General features: G+C 39.1%; 1 protein-coding gene across 1 annotated transcript; it reads left to right on the forward strand.

Moving 5' to 3' along the window:
* Window positions 1-264: 264 nt before the first annotated feature.
* LOC122864089 (beta/gamma crystallin domain-containing protein 2-like) lies at window positions 265-20,762 on the forward strand. The gene is made up of 20 exons (XM_044171151.1): window positions 265-714; window positions 1,498-2,268; window positions 7,984-8,031; window positions 10,128-10,246; window positions 12,374-12,587; window positions 13,573-13,712; window positions 13,899-14,025; window positions 14,146-14,181; window positions 14,358-14,497; window positions 14,711-14,837; window positions 15,617-15,774; window positions 15,872-15,998; window positions 16,113-16,145; window positions 16,922-17,034; window positions 17,215-17,344; window positions 17,423-17,562; window positions 17,667-17,790; window positions 18,510-18,668; window positions 18,779-18,938; window positions 19,463-20,762. Exons 1-20 carry the CDS (start codon window positions 412-414, stop codon window positions 19,549-19,551), a joined length of 3,258 nt encoding a protein of 1,085 aa, XP_044027086.1. The 5' UTR covers window positions 265-411; the 3' UTR covers window positions 19,552-20,762.
* Window positions 20,763-20,873: the final 111 nt, after the last annotated feature.

The following is a 20,873-nucleotide window of genomic DNA, read 5'->3' on the forward strand; positions in this document are numbered from 1 at the left end:
CCCCTCTCCAGAGGAACATATTACCCTTGGCAACAGGCTGAATGACAGGACCGAAGTTTATCTGAGCTGTGAGGGCGAGCCAGCGGGAGAGTGGAAAGATGAGTGGAGGAGAAGCTTAGTGGAGCAGGAGGAGCCTACTGCACCTGCAGGTGAAAGAGAGGGACAGAGAGAGGGAGAGGCAGAGGCAGAGAGGATAAAGTCACGCTGGGACTCGCAACAGCTCCCTTTGTCCGGCTTCTCCTCGCCACAACAAACCAGCTACAACAACATCAACAGTTTCGAAGAAGAGGACGGCGACTCATCCCGTTTTACTGGAGTGTTCCAGGCCACACTCGTGGAGCTGGTCTCTGACCCCGCAGCTCCCCCTCCACTCCCCCTGCCTCCCCCGACACAGACTCCAACCAGTTTGACATGGATACCCTGGTGGATACCCTGAAGAGCATGGGACCTTCCCTGAGGCAGAGGAACATGGGCATACGTGCTCCTCCTCCGGTTCTGGTCTCCTCCCTGCCACCAATTGTCGAGGATGCTCCCAGCCCTGTCACTTCTGACATTCCTGCCTCCCTCACAAGTCCCACAAAAAAGACGGAAGCAACAGGCAACCCTGCCGAGTCCCTCAACGGACTTTACACTCTGCCTGCTGACCTGGGACTGAGGAGGAGCTCCACCAGAGACACTCGTTCACCATTGGAACTGATGAAGCAGAGCCAGCAGGTATAGTACATTCAGACACAAATTCAGTAAATTGTCTTTGCTTAGTGAAAACCTTCATATCTATAAACAAAAATGTTTTTATGCTTGGCTGAAGTGGAAAAGTTGGTGTCTCGGTAAAAAGAAAATGCAAGTGCCATGGAAACAGACTCAGTGAATTAATCATGAAGTACATGAAGCATGTGACTTAAACATCCACTGACAAAAACATTAGATCTGTGTGGACCGACGGGGAGACTGTAACGTTCCTCAAATTAATACATGAAACAAACATAAATACAATATTTCCATCATGTTTGAGGTTTGACTGGCGCTCTTTTAAATATGTTGCCCCCTCTTCTTCTGGTACCTTACTGGAGAATTAGCACCCAACTCCTAATATTTGCATAACAGTAGTGGAAGTAGTGGATGGAAACACACATTAATTCGCATTTTCTTTTGCAGATTTTCTGGAGATTCAGTTGAAATTTGCGCTACATTGTGCTACACCAAACTAAATGAGAAAATAAGATTTAAAAAAAGTTAATCACACAAAAAGCTCTACACTTGGAAAGTTGGCTACTGGTTCTGAAAAGAGATGTTGATAACATTTTTAAAGAAGTTTTTCCAAAGCTGTCAGCCCCACAAATATAGATTGTAACCTATGCAAATAAAACCAAAACAATATGCATGACTAGATGAGTTTTCTTGGAACATGTGTGTTATTTTTTTGTTTTTTTTTGTGGTTTTATTGTAACTTGGGTGAACCAACCTTTTAACTTACTGCATGTGCTCAATCACCTGCAGGACCGGCAGCAGCCTGGAACAAGAGGCCTGAACTTGCCCCTGAGAGCATCTGCTACCAATAGTTTGGTAATGAGAAAATCCTCTGACTCTTCTAATGAGGACATACTATCCCCAATGCTTAATGGAAACGGAGTACTTCCGTCTTCCAGCACTGGCTCTCGCCTAGACAACAGTGTCATCTTTGGAAGCTACAGATCAGCATCCATAGATCAGACATTGGAAAACAGAAACGCCCATCACCCCCTCTTCCGCACCGGCTCGCTACCTGAAGCAGGGCCTTCAAATGATTGCATGACAGGACAGAAGGAGCTTAGTGAACTGGGCACTGGAACAGACCCAGCAGGGTCCCGCTTTGATCGCTTCTCCTTCTTTTTGAACTCCACATCCTCCTTGTCAGGCTCCATGACCGGGACTGAAGACCCTAACGCTCGTATGAGTCGGCCTCCACCACTGAGCATCAGCTCGCCAACCTCCGGCAACAGTCCCACCCACCTCCTTAGCCCCACCGGCTCCATAGACCTTCACAGGCCGTTCACCACCACAGACCCCCCCCTATCTATGTTTGGCCAGTCACAGGGGATGGGGATGGGTGTAGGTACTGGGGCACTGGGCAGTCCTCTCCTGCAGAAGAGCTTCAGTAGTGACGGCACCATGGGAGTCCACCAAACTTCACCGTTCAACAGTGTACATGGGGGGTCTCAGTTCCAGAGCCACGAACTTGAGCCTGAGAGGAATTTAGCATTAAAATACAGAGCCTTCCCTGATGCTTATGTGAGTATTATTAGTATTGTGTATTTAGTCTTACTAAGTATTATTGTTATTGCTTAGGTGACGTTTACATATCTAACAATTCAGGTGAGAAATTATCAGATAAAGTTACATGAGATGCACAGTGCACAAGTATGATGTCACTGCAGAAAATGGGGATGTTCGAATTTATAAGGAATATTTACCCCTACAGATCTTTTGATGAATAGCTTGTAGAACTACTTTATGTAGGAGTGGGTCTCAGTTCAGGGAAGAGACGTGCACACAGTGTATGAATAATGCATTTTTCTGCACTCCAACGCAAAGGTAAGTGGAAGAATGCAGTAGAAGAAGCAGTTATCTTTATATTTCACACTTTGTTTAACAAAAGACAAGTCCAATGTGCACAGCGTGGACACATTTGCAGTCATTGGAAGGTTGTGTGAGGCTTGAAATGGTAGTTATGTCTATGGTAACAACATAAGAAAGAAAATCCTCTGCATATATTTCTGCCTTTGTGCAATATCTGTGTTTACTTGTTATGTAGGCAGCTCTTAACCTCACTCTCAGATCTATTCTCCTGGCTGTTGTAAAAAGGACAACAGGTCAGCTTACAATAGGTGAGAGAGATGACTTCATATGTGGTTTGTTGTGCACACAGAAAATGTCCCGCTTTGTGTGGCTTTTGTTTGTGTCCATATACCTTCACTGTAACGTGAATCATTTATGGAGCTTCTTAATTAAAATATTTGTAGAGCTCCTACAGTCATTAAAAGTGGAAGTGGCTGCAGATGGTTCCAGTAACACCCAGTGTATCAGTAGTGTCAAAAAGGTCCTTCAGTAGTCAGGTATTGGCACTGGGATCTAAACCCTAACCCCCACCTGTCAGGTCCATGCTATTCCAACTGAGCATCACAAAATCATCACAGAAAAGGGTGTGTATCCAGCCTTGTGTTCACGCATACACTTGTTCTTACATGCAAGCATTCATGTGGGCATGTGAAGGGCTCAACTGATTAGGACCTGTCTTAAAATTACTTTTATTGGCAAGAGAGAGAATATCTACTCACACGTGTGCTGCATACCGTACATGGTGGCACACACACCCTCTCTCTCACTTTCCTGTCTGTCTCTTTTTGTCAACACACGCAAACTAATTCTGGACCACACTGTCACTCTCAAGTGTTCTTCCTGTTTTACACCTCAGCAAGGAAACACAAAATATTGATTTCACACTCACACCGTTAGCCGTTATAAATTAACTATTATATATTGTCAGTGCAGGAAAGCCAGCAGCAATCACAGAACTGACCCTCTGAGGGAAAGTTGTAATGTTGTGACAAGCATGAAAACCAGATCCTTACATTCTGCTTTTTAATGATGCTGTTCTCTGCAATATATTATTAGTTGATGGGGGTTTCTCCGGGATTTCTCCGTGAATAACAGATGATAGTGGTGTTATTTCTGTCCATGTACATACAAAAGGAGTGTCAGCTGGATTCTAGAGCTGTAACTACTCATTAGTCTCCAGCTGTCTTGTGTAGTTTTAATACAAATGTTTGCACAGGATGTTTGTTCATGTTCAAACAATACTTGGTTTGCCTCTTCAATGTTCAGTAGTGTGGCTGCAGCAGCTCCTTTTTCCAGGCCATAGCACACAGCATGACCTCAGCTCATATTACTAACTGAGACTGATACTTCAGATCATGGGTTTGGACTTCTAAAGATCCATGGGGGGGAAATATAACGGCTAGTAGATCAAGCTTTCCAGACTTTTTTTTAGAGTTGTAAACTATCCTCTCTGTCAAGAATGTACAGCAGGGCTAAATAAGAAGGTATGGAAAGAATGCAGACAAGTAATATCACACTTGTGTCGCAAATACATAAAGATGCATTCCTGCCTATGATTACTTCTACAGAGGCAGCTGATGACAGGTAGCCACTTAGGCACCTTGTTTGATCTGAATGTGAGGTCACTTGGAGTAAAACTAAAAAGGCTCATTAACTTTTTACTAGTGGTTATAATGTGAATATTGTACTATAATGTAGATTTTTACATTGTGTAGAAACGTTCACACACTAGATGTCTCATCTAAACATACTGTATACAGTATATATGTATGTAATAACATGCCACTGATAGTAAACATACATATGCAATGCATAGATATTTTTTTACAGAATGATCTAATATTACATGTGTATCTATATAAACTACAGTCTTGTGCAAAGGGACCCAGACAACGTACTGGCTTTTATCAGTAAAAGTGTTCTGTGTCCTATTATGATATGGGTGTGAACAGGGATGTATTTTACAGCTTTATCCTGCTTTGCTCCTGTCAACTGAAAAGTAAAGTAGGAAGTAGGAAAAACTCCTTCATGCATTTAAACCACCAGTGACACTTTCTCAGCTGGTGGGCGTGAAGCGTCTCAATCATTAAATTCTGGCAGAACACTTTCTGCTTCTCTCTGTTTTTTTCTCTTTCTCTCTCCACTGGGCTCCCCACCCATTCCAGCTATCTTTTTCTTCCCAATGCAGAGACACAGCCACGCCTCACCTTTTGTATTTATCCTCACATTGCTCCCCTTGTTTACTTGATATTTGATGAAGCGGAGTTGACAGGAAGAAATTTGAAGGTGGGTGAGGGTGAGAGAAGATGACAAAGTGATTATCTGTTCCCTTCTATGAGTTTTAATTTGCTTTGTTCAGCAGCTAGATGCAGTACATGCTCGTACATTTTTTATGTGATTTTCTGAAAATACACATTCCATCTGCGCTAAGTAATTTTATGGGAGAGCAGATCTTGTGCTCATGCTGCTGGGAGGGAAGGCAGCAGTAAACACATCAATCCCCATGAATGATGCAGTTGTTTGACCATGTTTTGAGCTGTATAGTGAAGGCAAGGAGTGAAGTTAAGAAGGAAGTATATATGTAGAAAACATCCACAGACTAATACTTTCAGCAGGTAAAGCATTGACAATAGTGCATTGTTTTTTTTTTTTGCTCGGGCTAAACACAAACAAGTTTTTTTTATATCAAAATTGTGATTTGAAAGAGTCCAATTTTAAAATCGCAAGAGCTGCAAGTGCCTTTACAAGCTGTAGTGCTAACGCTAGCTCAAACAGCTACAGTGCAGAGCTGTAAAAATTAGGTGTCATCAATCAGATATCAAAACATTGTCAGAAATGATTTACCAGCATTATTACCATAACTGTCCAACTATGCAGCTGTTATCAATACATGCAACGACCTGTTTGAATGTTGAATGTAATGATTAAATTTGAATGTTAGGTAATGTCAAGTATACTACTATTATCTTCTATTATTAACCGCATTCTTTTATAATGAGGCACAAGGTTAATTTGTGATTATGTTTGACAACCAATACAGGTCTGAAGTTTCATGTACAGATAATCATCACAATTTAAATTGTAATTGCTATATTAGTCAGAAAAATCATTCAGCTCTATCTAAGGCTGTCAGTCAAGCTGGCCTCGTCCAATGGTGCTCAGATGATCTGAGGACTAGTAATTTACTTTCTTAGTAACCTCACTTCTTATTACATTATAATGGTATGGGGACATATACAATACTGTGAAACATGCACCATGAAGTACGGCTTGTAGGTTTTTTGCCCTCGAAAGCGAATGTCATTTACATTTTCATTTATTTTTTTGCATTTATTGTTTTATGTGACTGAAACTATGATTTCAAGGCACTACAGTCTTATTATTATTGTTCTTAGAGCTTCTAAGAACCAGCACTGTCCTGTAAATGACCTGTAAGGAAAACCTGTGCGACCGACTCAAGTGTCACAATCGGACAGTTATGATACCATGTCAATACTCCTCCATTGTCTCAGCATTTGTCACGCACCGGTTTTGATCAGGTTTTTCTGCCCAACAGCATCAACATATAGTACACTATACATGTTACTATGACATGCTAGAGGAACGTAAATGTTGACTTTGAGTCTTTGTTGATTATGCAATATGACATCCCTGTCCTATGACAATATTGTTTAGTGAAACCAGTTCCACTCATGGTTGCATTTGGACGTAAAGATCAGTCAATCAGAATTAGAAACACATCATATGATTTTGCTACATGGGGACAATTTACAGGGATTAGTTGCATTAGGCATGCTGTGTGGATTTGCAGTAATATGCTGCAGGTGAAAGCTGGATTAACAACACAAAATAAGCTTTAGAATAGAGTACAACTTTTTTGTCAACCAAGATGAAAAATTGTCTTGCCCATTTGGCAGTTCATTAAAACATATGCACACATCACATAACAACAACAACACTTGACAGTATGAATACCCAAAGTACAAAAATACAATACATAAGAAACTTTAAAAAAGGGGAAAAAAGTCTCTAAAACTGAGCAATTGACTATAGGATAAATGACTTCATATATATGTTATTTGTTGAAAAAGGCTTCTTGTGGCCCTTCCTTTTAATATTCAGGGTATTGTTCGCATAAACTACTGTAGTTTGACCAATGTGACCCTTTTGCAAACACTTATTTCTTCTGTCATAGCAAGCACCATAGTGCAGTTAGCAGTTTCTTTTGTGTCAAAAAAGAGGTTTACATCTAATAAAAACTAAAGCTTCTTGACTCAAAATGCAAAAACTATTGCAGGAAATTGACAGATGGAAGGAAGGTCAAAGCAAAGCAGAAACAATTTTTCTTCTTTTTTTTTACTAGGTCAGTAATGAAAAGGCACCAGCCGGCCATTCAGCCCCTCTGCTTGTTTTCACTGAACATATAAAAAGGTGTTCTGTTACATTCTAGAAAAATACAAATGCTATTGTATCCTATAAGGTTAGTTAAATTTGGCTGAGATTGATTATTGTAATGCATCTACTTAAAAAGTATTCTAAATTAAATTAGGGCAGGGACAGACACTAATAAGTACTGTTGAAATAAAAGCTTTTGTAGTAGGCACTCTTTGGTGGGTAACACGGCCCTCTTTGGTTGGTAACATGATCCAGATGATAACCTGTTTCCTACAGAGCTTCCAGAGAGTAGAGGCCAAATGATACCCGAGGTCACACACAAACACACACCAACCTCTCTGGTAAATCTATATGCAAATTACAGTTAATTCATCACTTTCTGAGTGCAGTTTTCCAGTGCAACAGAGCAAATCTCAGGTGAGGTTTTACTGTTGTTATCAGTGGGGGTAAGCATCAGGTTAAACAGGCATAGATGCCTGTCAAAGAGGTGCTTGTTCTGTCATGAAGAATGTCCTCTTTCTCGCTTCTCCCTGACACCCCCAGAGCCTGTTATAAAGGGGGGCGTTAACATAAACAATGTTTGTATTGTCTGGCAAATGTAAATTCATAAGGTAGAAACTGGGTGTAATCTAAATGACTGAGGAGGTTGTTGCATCATTATATTTTACATGATATATTGGCTTGTGTTGCTCTATTGTCTGCACTTCCTTGGTAGATGACAACTGAAGTCAGCTAAAATAAATGTAATAGGGTGGGATCTAACATTAAAATTGACAATGGTGATCAATTGGTGCAAAGTACATTCTGTATTTTCACTTGTGTATATATTATATTAGTGACAGTATTCCTCAAATAGTTATCGGATTTTAATTTGTACTCAGCATTCACACTTTATCATATGAATTAATTGCTTCAGGATATAAGAAAAAAACTATTAACTACTATATATATATTAGAAAGTTTGCTAAAATATTTTTTTTTCTTTGTCCATAGCTCACTAAAGAGAAGGAACATGGGAAGCTCAATCCTCGTCCTGGAAAGGTGAGTCTCCACACAAAATTCACTCTTGAGTACACTTCAAACACATGCCGCTGAGATACATGTGGAATTTCACATTCTAAGCTGACAGCTGCTTTCACTGGGACCAGGAAGTAATATCATCACTGCGAAGGCTGTGTTTCTGTGGAATTTGCTGTAACACCGGCTAGATAAACAATTGCCTATTTTTCTCGTGCTGACAAATGGCACAGACAGAACACATTCAGTCGCGGGTGTGGAGAATAGAAAGGAGACAATAGAGAATACGAAGTGTCCATGCTTTTACCCAGCTTAATTTTCTCAGGCACTTCTGGTGGGTCTCTGATGATGCCCTAAAATGCATTTTTAGCCATGTTAGTAGCATGGCATGTTGGTTGGTTGGTCGGCCCATCACTTTGGTCCAGATTGCCATCGAATTTGGTACAGATATCCATGATCCCCAGAGGATGAATCCTGATGACTTCAGTGATCCCCTGACCTTTCATCTAACACCATCATCAGGTCAAAATTTTAATATGGACAATACTTTTGTTACCTCCACCAACGTGGTCATGTTTTCGGTGCCATTTTGTTTGTCTGTCAGCAGGATTACGGAAAACCTACTGGCCCGATTTTCATGAAACTTGGAAGGGTGTAGCATAGGGGGAAGAACCTATTAAATTTTGGAGTGGATCCAAATCTCAGGGCGGATATACAGACATATATAGTGGTTGTGCTTGCAGATTTGCATATCATAGACTGGACTATTGGCCTTGGTGGAGGTCTGCACTCTCAGAGTGTCCTTCTAGTTTTAAGAAAACAAGAAACAATGACAAAAAATATGTGATGTAATATTATTCTTCTGCAAGACAATATACAATAATATATTAGTGGTGATTTTCAGTCACTACTATTTTAAACTGTGTCAGCACATAACAAATGTAATTGTAGAGTAGTTTGATATAAGCAAACTGCAAAGATGTTTGTTAGCAACACTGTGACACCTGTGAATCCCAATGTGTGCTGTTCATGTGTTGTGGCGTTATGCTATTACCAGTTCATTCACAGAATACATAACTGGTTTACCTTCGGGGGGAATAGTAATTGGTACAAGACTTTAACACGTCCCGTTTAATTTTTTCGTCCCATAACTACGTTTTCATTACCTTTTTTTCAGTAGAAGTAGCAGACTATCTGATTAAACCCTTGGCTCTTCACCAGATAACAAAATCCTATGTGGAATTTCAGGCTGTGATTGATGCATACCTACTTTTGCCTATCCCAGGCCACGTACGTTATTAACTTTTAAATGTCAGGCCTGCTCCTGCATGCAGCTGATGAGCATGCATTTTCTCACTGAGATTGTCCATGAAGGATCCTGAATGCTAGAGGTGGAGCTGACATTTAGGTTCATCTTCTGGGTGCTCTTCCATGCTGCAGGGCCAAAAACCTGAATGAATGAAACATGTCAGTACTGACGACGTGAATTCAGCCTTAAGAAACAAAGAACTTCCTAAAGGAAGACAACTTTTCTTTTCCTATGTAAAATAATTTTCTTATCTATACATTTTTGAAATATATTTATTTTTTTCTTTTATTTGTGCAGAATGTCACTCTGCTTTATTATTGCTGTTACTTTCTACCTTGAGAATTCTTGTTTCAGATGTCTTAAGGGGATTAGCATGAAATTTAAGATTCATTATTGCATATGAAACTGGAGATAATGCCATTGGATAATGTTGGCTCCATCCTTTCATTTCTCATAACCATATAAAGGATTCTTCAGCAGCACAGGTTGATCTCTTGCCTGCAGTAATTTTTGTCATTACTGTCATTTTATCCGGTCTGCCATTTTATCATTCTCACTGTCCAAGTGCACTGTCCAAATGGCTTCTAATATTAAAATTGTCTTTCTAATCACCATATTTTATTTGATAAATGTCTCCCTTTGCAAAGCTTTAGGTCTGATTATCTTTCTGCTTAAAGAACTTTACAAAATGTCTTATTGAGGCTGCAGAGCTGCATATTGAGCAGAAAAAACGCCCTTCAGCCACACAGCCCGACTTCACACCTGTGTTGGCAAACATCTCTGTTCTAACGTCTGTCCACGTTTTTTCTAGATGTATATCTTTGACCAGCCAGGGATGTGTGGCCAGAGGATCGAAGTATGCAATGATGTCATCGACGCTACGTCCTGGGAGCTGCAGGAGACCATCTCCATCAGGGTCGTCAGAGGAGGGTGAGCGGTTGAACTGCACACACTTTTGTTAAGTTTACATGTGTTTGCTACCCTACATTTCCACTTAAAAACAACCAGGTATGGAGACTTTAGCTGTGTCCCAATTCAATACTACAAACTAATTGCATAATGTATGTATATATTATACTCTACTTGTCATAGTACACTGTTTTTGCAGTTAGTATACAGACATCTGCATACTTTTTACATTTTGTACAAACATGAAATGACACAAGACTTGCGTCTATGCACATCAGTCCTATTGCGACCTCAGGATGTTACTGCTAATTAAACTTCACAGAGAGACAGCAAAGGGTTTTTCTAAAGACTTAAAGGGAGACTGTATATATAAGTTTTGCTGAACACCGACCACTGCGGCCATAGTTAAGTGACACCTTCAAAAGTTACAGTCTCCTTTTTCATTTTCATTTTTTTTTTTTTTTTTAGCTGGAACTGTTTTACCTTTACAGTTTAAACTTTTTGCTGCTGTCAGCAGCTCCTCCATTTCCTTTGTGCATTGCATTGTGGGAGAATGGTGTGCATTAAGAGCACACTCAAAATCCTTTTTTTAAGTATACCTACTGACAGTTTTGAGTACACTTTATTTTGCCACATTTCTAGTGTGAATACAATACATACTTAAAATCTGCTTAGAATTATATATGTAGTATGGGATACACAGCTATTGTCTAGAATTAATTTTAGCTTAGCTGCCGAAGTACATTTCATACGTGATCTACTACCAAAACTGAGTCCAAAATGACTACAGATGTAAAGGTCAAAAATTACTCACAAATACCACTGTCTCCAAGAAATAGCAATCCAATATATGCAACCAGGATCAAACCTAAAAATGTTTCCTTGTTTGTCACTTTCAGCATATTGTTTTGCCTATCTGGTCTTGCTAGATTGTAACTCTCACTAATTATAGCATTAAACAAATCCGATAAATCTGTGTCTTTTCCTCATGCCACCACCACATCTTTGGCACTAAATCTGAGGCTTCCTGAGATCTTTAAAATTGCAAAGGTAGATAGCACCTTCATATCTTGTTTTTCTTGAAATGTGAGGTGTGTAATTAAACACTGTTTTGGACATGGACATGCACATGCCTTCAATAGTTAACACACCCACACACAAGCTTAAACACACACTTGCCTCAGATGTGGAATGTTTCATCAAACACAGCCAACAATGTTAACCTGCAGTAACACTGATGGTACTGCTCTGACCTGTACTACTAACACGAGGCTAACGCTTGGCTTCGCTCAGGCTTGGCTTCCTACAAAGAGATAATTATAATGTCAGCTCACACATCACACACTGCACCACTGCTCAAACCACAGCTAATGCTGTAATTAAAGAGTTTAGTTACTAGCTACTTTTCACATTACTATTTTATATACAAAACATTGGATACGCTTATTAAATATAATGTATTATTAAAGATTAAATAGTGGTCCCCAACCTTTTTGATTGGTGACCTGTTTAAAAAAAAGTTGGGGCCCCTTGTCATGATTCAGATGTCTGTGATTTGTTAGCAGTTACACCACAGTGATTTCCCTTTTAAACTTCATAGATGGTTTCATTTAAAATGAGACTAAGTTTTGCTGAACAGCAACCAATGGCCAAGTGACAATTATGGGATAATGCTAAATGCTAAAACCTGTAGTAACAGTCGCACGAGTGCAGAAGAATCATTACTTACACAGCAATATCTATCTAAAGTCTGGTAACATTAGCCACCATGAGCTACTGGTCATACCAGACCAAGTGAGGCTTTAGCAGCAAAAGCACTGAGTGTATTGAATTGGTCAATTGGGTCCTCTCCTCTCCTCTCATCTAAAAGCCTTGATTCAGTAGCACAGCAGCAACTGTGTGAAATGACAGATCAGACAGCGGCATCAGTGAGAGGATGAATGTGATGATTTGTTCCCCGTGTGTGAAACACTGTTTTGATAGATTTCAGAATAATGATGGAGCAATGCGAAGCAGAACAACATATTTACAATACATCAACAGGGTCTATGAATTTCATACAAACACATGCCCAGAAGAACTGCAACACAGAACATACATAGGAGGTTGTAACCTTGTGTCCTTTCATTGCACTTTTTTGTTCCCAAGATGGGTGCTCTATGAGAAACCTAACTTCAAAGGGGACAAGATCGCTCTAGACGAGGGAGACATAGAGCTCACCTACCCCTTCGACCCTCCAGAGGAGCAGCTGCAGAACGGACAGAAGGAAGGTGAAGATCAGAACGGAGAAACAAGTGATGTGCAGTCTCAGACCATGCCAGCCAGGAGGTTCATCATTGGATCTGTTCGAAGAGCTGTCAGGGTAAGACAAGTTTTAGATTTTTGTCAAAAATAGTCAAAATTCAAATCTTTCATGATTATGATATGATCAGTTATGATAAAGTACAGTGGAAACTCATTTTAAGTATTGTCTCCTTAACATTGTTATCTGACGCTAAAAGACTGAATAGTTCTCACAGATGTTGTACTGTAGCTTTTCAGTGACACTGTGTGTTCATGTGACTAGTAACTCAGTAGCACCATCTAGTGTCAAAAGTAGGAGCGAGCACCTGTTAATGTCAAATATTTTAAGATCTATTGAATAAACTCAAAATGCCCAAGTTAGACTAAATGTTTCATTTTTTTTCTGAAATTGTTTATACCATATTTAACTGGACTTTTCCAGCTCTGCCCTCCACCATTGTAGCTGCTTGGCCACTGTAGAAGTCACAGTTTTTTTTTATAGTCTCACAACTTTTCAGTGCTGCAACAAACACAAAGCTTTTTACAGAATTTGACAGTGTTTATGTATTTATTAGATGCAGTATGAATGTATAATGCAATTGTGTTCAGATCTCTAAGAGCTCAATTAGTGAGGTTTTTGAGCAAACTTTTAGTGAGATTTAGGTAGAAAAAATAAGCACTGTTGTGTTTTTGGTGATCATAATTAAAGACTTGGTTTACTGTTGTGTTTCACTACTGATGTAAACAAACTAGATCCAGACCCATCAATTGGCCCTATCAGCGGAAATGTCAGCCGATAAGCAACAAGAATTGCAAATCAAATATATATATATATATATATATATATATATATATATATATATATATATATATATATATATATATATATATATATATATATATATATATATATATATATATATATATATATATATATATATATATATATATATATATATATATATATATATATATATATATATATATATATATATATATATATATATATATCTGTCATTTTCTCCATTACATGACATTAATGGATGCTCTCTGTCCTCCCTCAGGACTACAGTGTCCCAGAAATCTGTCTTTTCCCAGAAGAGAACGCCGAGGGGAAGAAGGTCATCTTCAGAGATACATCTGAAGATGCCAGGATTTTTGGCTTCCCCATCAAGGCTAACTCTGTCATCATTAACGCTGGGCTGTAAGTTATGAATTATGAGAAAATGCACAGTTGTACTGGAATTACATTGTAAAATCAGAATTTTTCTGATATTAATTATTTGCCATTTGTACTTCATTTCATCTGATTGTTTCAACAGGTTGTTTAGGAAATCAGATTTATGTTGCTTTCATTGTTATCACTTATATTATCTTTTCATCGGCTCAGATGGCTTGTGTACGCACAGCCCTTCTTCCAGGGTGTACCACGTGTCCTGGAGGTGGGGGGGTACTCGAACCCTGCAGCCTGGGGAGTAGAACAGCCCTATGTGGCATCACTACATCCACTCAAAGTAGTAAGTGGCACTGTTGGAAGTATTTACAAGCTCTGTTCTTTGCTAATTCTGTATAATTCTGTATAAAAGTATATCCCCTGATTGTTTGCAGTAAATGAATTTATATATTTTTTTTCATAGGGTGAACCAAGAGTGGAAAATATGAGTGAACCAAAGGTAAGAAAGTGCTATTGCTGCTAGTAAATTGTTGCTAAATCAAAGTAATACTTCCACTTTTACTGAGACTGTGGAACTGCTTATCTGACAGCACTGATATGAATGACACCTATGATTACTGACACTGAAAAAGTTATCAGTGTGCCCTGATTGTATATTACACTCTTTGTCTCCAGATGGTGATCTACGACAAGCCGTACTTCACTGGGAAATCAAGGACCATAACCGCCAACATGAGAGACTTCATGACCAGAATAGACAGGCAGCAGACAGCCTTTATGTACAATGTCGGCTCCCTTAAAGTACTGGGAGGAATGTGAGTGCTGCTTTGCAGTGTTTGTATTCACTGAATCTTGAAAAGATCTTAGTGATCATGAATGAGTTTGGTTAAGTAGTACTGCCGCACAATTCAGGTGGCGGGTAATACATGAGGCAGAAAGCCAATATCAAACAGCTCCCAGGCCAAAATCATTGGAGTATGATAAGATATGCATCCTTTTTAACCCTGTGCCTCTCTCTGATGCTGCAGCTGGGTGGGCTACGAGAAAGAGGGCTTCCGAGGCCACCAGTACCTGCTGGAAGAGGGAGAGTACCATGACTGGAGGGTGTGGGGAGGCTGTGATTCTGAGCTGCGCTCCGTTAGGGTGATACGAGCAGTAAGTTCTAAAATTGTCTCAAAACGCATTTTGATCTGAAAGCATATCTTGATTTTACCTGAACTGGCTGTTTATTTTATTGCTTTTGTGTATTTTATTTCTTTATATTTCGTCATTCACTGTGGTATTTTATTTCTCTTGTTGTGAAACACTTTGTACTTTGTCTTGATAAGTGCTCTATAAATAAAGTTTTATTATTATTATTATTATATGATGCAAGGAATATTTCACTGCAGTTAGTATTTGTTAATAAGTAAACATTCAAATGTTTCTAAATCCTCAATCCAAGCAAAAGGGAAGGTGCTGCTCCCAATGTTTGCAAACTGCAGATTAAATGGTCTAGAGATTGTTTTTGTAATGAGTGGGTGGAGGCTGAATTAGAAACAGTGACATTCACCAACAGTGACATTATTGTTGTAAGGGTGCTTGGTAACTTGAATTTGTTCATGAACATCAGTAATGTAAAAAAACAGTCCTCCAGCTGATGAAACAATCTGTTGACTCTAGGAATCATTGGACATGTAGTGTAGTGAGGGCCACAAGTTGAATTGCATGAAACAGCAACTCAGGACATCAGAGTTATAATTTAGATTCAGATTTATTCACTCAAGACCATGTTAACATGGTATGGTGTACAAATAACACATATAACAGTAATGAAGAGACAATAGCACCGAGCAGCAATGACTTGCAACATACCTGTGCGACCATATTCAAAAAAGCACACATGCCTTTAGTGTAACTTAAGTAAGTTAACCCATTTTCTTGCTCTTCTGCAGGACCTGACAGACCCCTTGATGGTGATGTTTGAACAGCCAGAAGAAGAGGAGGATGGCAAGCAGGAGGAGAACACCTTCGAGGTGACGGAGGCCATCCCTGACGTTGAACTGTTTGAGTACAAAACTTCCACACGCTCCATCCACGTACTCAGTGGGGCGTAAGTTGACGAATACTATATTTACCACTGTTGTGACATCACTAATTGAAGTGGTACTGTAATACAATAATCAGTAAACTGTTCGTTTTCCTTCCAGATGGATAGCCTACTCCCATGTAGACTTCTCTGGGAACCAGTACATCTTAGAGAAAGGTTTCTATAATAACTGTGCTGACTGGGGTTCTCAGGACACTCGCATCTGCTCAGTGCAGCCCATCCTACTGGTGAGGACCACTGTGAAGAGGAAGACACAAACCTATCAGCAAGATTTGATGAGTGTATTGATCTAATGTTACGCACATTTTTGTGATTTTTATTTTTTTATTTTTTTTTTTTAGGCTCCAAGTGACAGCCCAATGATCAGCAATCAGGTGACTATATGGTCTTGACATTCTCAGTTTTATGTTGTTTATTGCACCTCAGTCAAGTCATTAGTCTATAATACTTTTCATCTAATAAATAGTGTGTATTATCTGCAGTTTTATCTCATTTAGATAGGGTATTTGGTGTGCTGGGCTTGCTACTCAGTTCAGAGAGCGTGACTTGACTTTTGAAGAATTTTCAGGTTACAGAGAAGAATATAGTAGACAGGGTTTTAAAACAGATGCACACTCATCACTAATGCCCAAGGGGCTGCAGATGGAGTTTTGTAACTTATAAAATATGATATATCCACTATCATTTTCCCTGAGCACACAGTGCAAAAGTTTAACTCAACATTGTGACATAAGCTGGTTCATCTGCACTTTGCTCCATGTGGGGAAAACCCTGTTTTTTTGTACGGAACAATCCAGGAAACTGCTATATACGTACAGTCCATTTACCATTTGAAAATCCCCTTAGCCAGGACACTTCAGAATTTATCCCTCCACTATTTAAATGTTGCTAGTGAAATATTAAATAGTAAGTATACTCCATTACAAAAATAACTTGTAATAATCAAAAGACTAGTTGCCAAAGCTTGTATGACAGCTGAAAACAAGATACATAATTTCTTTCATTGGGGCACAGCAACATTCCACTAGTTGTTTTGCATTCAGTGCTTAAAAGGCTACAATGGAAAAAAAGATGAAAAGAATAAAAGGCCTCTGGCTACAAATGTGTTAATCTAATCTCTCACTTACCTTTATCTATCTCTGTCTGTCAGTTAATGATGTACTCTGAGCCAGACTTCCAGGGTGAGTGTCACGTCTTTGACCGCAACCAGGAAGCAGTGCCAGAAAAATTAGTGACCAAGTCCTGCCGAGTGTCAGGGGGAAGGTGAGTAATTAAGCATTACAAGTGGGGGGAAAAAAAGTCTGTGAAATAGAACACAAGTAAAGGACAATGTGTAAAAAGGCTACTAATGCAAGGGTCAACAAAATATACATGATGGTGACAGACATACATGGCTGATAGCGAATAAAAAAAAACACATTATTCATTTCTCTGTGTTTTAAGCTGGGTGCTCTACGAGGATAAACAGTACTCTGGGAACTTGTATGTCTTATCTGATGGAGAATACCCCAATTTAACCAGCATGGGATGTCCGCCCGGCTGCACCATCCGTTCTTTCAAGGCCGTGCCAATGGTGAGAAAGCACTTGTATGAAAAATGCTCTGTATTCTTTCCTCTGTCTTGCTCTGAACCTCCATCTCTCCCTGTCTAGACATTCTCAGTGCCCTCCATCTCTCTGTTTGGCCTTGAGTGTCTGGAGGGCAGAGAGATCACCACAGACACAGAGATCCTCAGCATGGTTGAAGAGGGCTTCAACAACCACATTCTCTCTGTCAGAGTCAACAGCGGCTGGTAAGTGTTTGTCTCTCTGTGTCTCTTTGTTTGTGGCAACTGTTTGGTCTCCCTGTGTATGCCATATGATATTAAGTAACAAATTCTTCCATCTTCCTTTGCAGTTGGGTGATATGTGAACACAGCAACTACAGGGGGCGCCAGTTCTTTCTGGAACCAATTGAAATCACCAACTGGCCGAAGTTTAGCTCACTACAGACTATTGGCTCAATGTTCCCAGTCAGGCAGGTCGTGTCATGTTTCCAACCTCTTTTTAACAATATAACCATAAAGTGCACATTTTTAAATGCAAACTATGCATCCTAGCCATCCCAAGTTACATTTTATTACTTGACACAATGTGAAACACAGTGTGTAGTGCATTAGTTGACTCTCACTTTGGACTGATATTAAGTTTTAACAAAAAGTTGTAGATAATGTATTTAAATGGTAAGATTTCCCCTATGTTTGTGTAAAGAATAAATAAATAAAGGGCATAAGCCTAAACTACTATGCTGGTTAACCAAACACAAAGGCTATATCTAGCAGTAGAAAAACCTAATTTAGAGCATGAATAACAAGAATGCCAAGTGCCAGCTTTGGGATGGCTTGTAGGCAGTGGCAAAAAAATATATTTTTCCACCACATTAAAGTGTTGGTAAAACAGTGAAGCAGTATCAGTTTCATGCTTTTACAGCACTTAGTTAACATCACTAACATCAAAATTGACACCATGACTAGATAAAGCTTGTTTCTCATAACACTCCCTCCTTAAAGGGGTGGAAATAATGTAAAACTGTGAAAACCCAAACTTAAACCAATCTTATGTGATATTCCTTTGACATTTAAGAACATGGTTTAGCTGTGAAGGGTCTTCTTAAAACCTTGATATGCAGTAGAAAACAGCCAAGATTCACTAATCAGTCACAATTGAACCACAATCATTTTTGGTATTTTCCCTCCTGCAGAAGCGGCACTTTTTCCGCATCAAGAACAAAGAGAGAGGTCACTTCATGTCTATCCAGGGCGGCGTGGAGGAGATGAAATCAGGACGAGTGGTGGTGACACCAGTAGTACAGCCAATGAGTGACATCTGGTTCTATCAGGGCGGCTTCATCAAGAGCAAAGTAATGCATGATTAAAAGGTTATAATGTTGGCAGCAAATCAAAACCTGAAGTCATCTAACCCTGTTAACATGGAGCTGGTCTAATCATGTACTGTATGTGTGTGCTGTAGTTGTCCCCAACCATGAGCCTTCAGGTGATGGGCAACATAGAGCCGGGAGCCAAGGCGGTTTTGTGGACAGAGACCCGGCAGCCTATCCAGACCTGGACTGCCCAGATGAGAGGCCTCATCACCAGCCTTACTTTCCCCGGCATGGTCCTAGATGTCAAAGGTATGAGAAGAAAAAATGAGCATTGGCCCGATTGCATATAAACATTTATTTGACTGCATGATTCCCTGACTATGCTAAAAAAAAATTAATGCAAAGTGTTTAGAGTAATTTAAGTTCCCTCTTCAAAGTAATGGCTGGATTTTGAAAGCCTTAATTTTGTGAAAATCCTTTGTTGTTTCATCATATCGTCTCTTGATGAACGATGGTGATCAGATTGTCCTAAAACATTTCTAAACATTTATATTGCCTGCTAGTCCCTCTGCTCTAATAAATAAATGTGTCAGCAGTGGTAGAAAAAGTATTCAGATTATTTGCTTAAATTAAAAACAACAATACAACATTGTAAAAGTACTGCAAAGTAACTAGTAACTATCGCTGTCAAACAGTACTTGAGTAAATGTACTTAGTTACATTCCACCACTCTGTGCCACTAAAATGGCAGTTTTTGCTTTTTCTAGCTGATCATTACAGCGTTACCATGATGACTTTGACTTTTTAAACATGATTATTTTCCTTTTCTTCAGGTGGCAAAACTTACGACAAGGACCATGTGGTGATAATGCCAGAAAGTGAAGAGAGGCCAAGCCAACAGTGGGAGATAGAGCTGCTGTAGCCTGCTATAAAACCTCATGTTTCTCTTCGCTAGGCTTTCCTCAGCAGTGCATCAACGGTGCTTCTCTTTACAACTCCAGAATATTCCATAAATATACTGGGAACCAACACTGCCACTGCAATATGATGTTTTTCAAACTCCATGATCCCTGTAACAAGTATGAACATTGCAACAGTAAGAATGCAACTAAGCAATACAAGCCCTGAAAAATCCAGACAGTTAAGTGCTTTGCAAAGTTTTGTGTGTTTTTTTGTTTTGTACTCATGTCATGAAATGACTGCATTTTCTCCAAGTCAGATAATGATTTGATGTATGCAAGGACTACAAAAAAAAGCTGTAAGTGCCTTCACACTTGCTGCAGCAACTGGGTCACATGAGTTGGAAAGCAAGAATAAATGTATTTTTGAGGAAGTGCTGAACTACTGTATACAAACCCAGCATGGCAAGAACTATCCATTTGTATTCAGTGATTGAGGGTTGGACCTCAATGGTTGGACCTATTCCATGTCTTTGTCTTTGACCTTTATCAGATGTTATCATTTGTCAACAATTTGAGTATTCAAACTAGAATCTCCTTGTTTTGTATGATTCCCGGCTCATGCAAATGTCCTGATTGTAAAGGCACCTGTAGTTGATGCTTTCATAACTTAGTTTATAATGGAGCAAACCAAGTTTTCTTAGTAATTCCTTTTGGACATTGTTTTCCTGGAGCGAACAGCAGCTAACAATGCTTTATACAGATAGGGGACGAATGAAGCCACAAATGAATGCGTAGTGTGCAAGAAATGTATGCTATGCTTTTTTAAAGTTTTTTTTTTGTATGTAGGCCTACTGTATGTATCAATGTTTGTTTTGTGGGAAATTATGCAGTTATGTATGCAGTATATCACATTGCACGGTGCAGCGCAATGACATGGGTTGTGTGTGTCCAGTTACCCTAATTGTTGATATATTTTTGTCATAATTCAAATTGTTACACGAAAACATATGTTACCTGGATCAGCTGTATGTTAATATTTGATACTAAAGATATGATGTTAAAGGTTATGTAAGAGGGAGCGGTTTTAAAATATTGAATAAGAAATTGTTAAATAAAACAAAGCTAATTGATTTCAAAAGATTGAAGAATTTTTGTAACATTATGTAAATCCACTGTTTTAAAAAAAAACACTATATCCACCCACTAAAAACCAATTTACTACAAACATTTATCCTGACTTCTTTGGGTTTTTTTAATTAAAAATGTAAGTTTTTTTTTTAATTTTTTTTTTTACTGATTTACACAGATTTATGACAGGATCTTTAGTTAATACTATCATGAG

The sequence above is a fragment of the Siniperca chuatsi genome, linkage group LG17 (genome assembly GCF_020085105.1).
Source record: "Siniperca chuatsi isolate FFG_IHB_CAS linkage group LG17, ASM2008510v1, whole genome shotgun sequence".
In the NCBI taxonomy this organism is placed as follows: Eukaryota; Metazoa; Chordata; class Actinopteri; order Centrarchiformes; family Sinipercidae; genus Siniperca; species Siniperca chuatsi.

What these genes read in the sequence shown, in the direction of transcription:
- LOC122864089 (XM_044171151.1), top strand. Translation starts at nt 412, where the DNA reads ATGGATACCCTGGTGGATACCCTGAAGAGCATGGGACCTTCCCTGAGG. An exon ending in GCCCAATGATCAGCAATCAG is followed by an intron (nt 16,146 to 16,921) that starts GTGACTATATGG and finishes TCTGTCTGTCAG; the next exon opens with TTAATGATGTACTCTGAGCC. An exon ending in CATGGTCCTAGATGTCAAAG is followed by an intron (nt 18,939 to 19,462) that starts GTATGAGAAGAA and finishes CCTTTTCTTCAG; the next exon opens with GTGGCAAAACTTACGACAAG.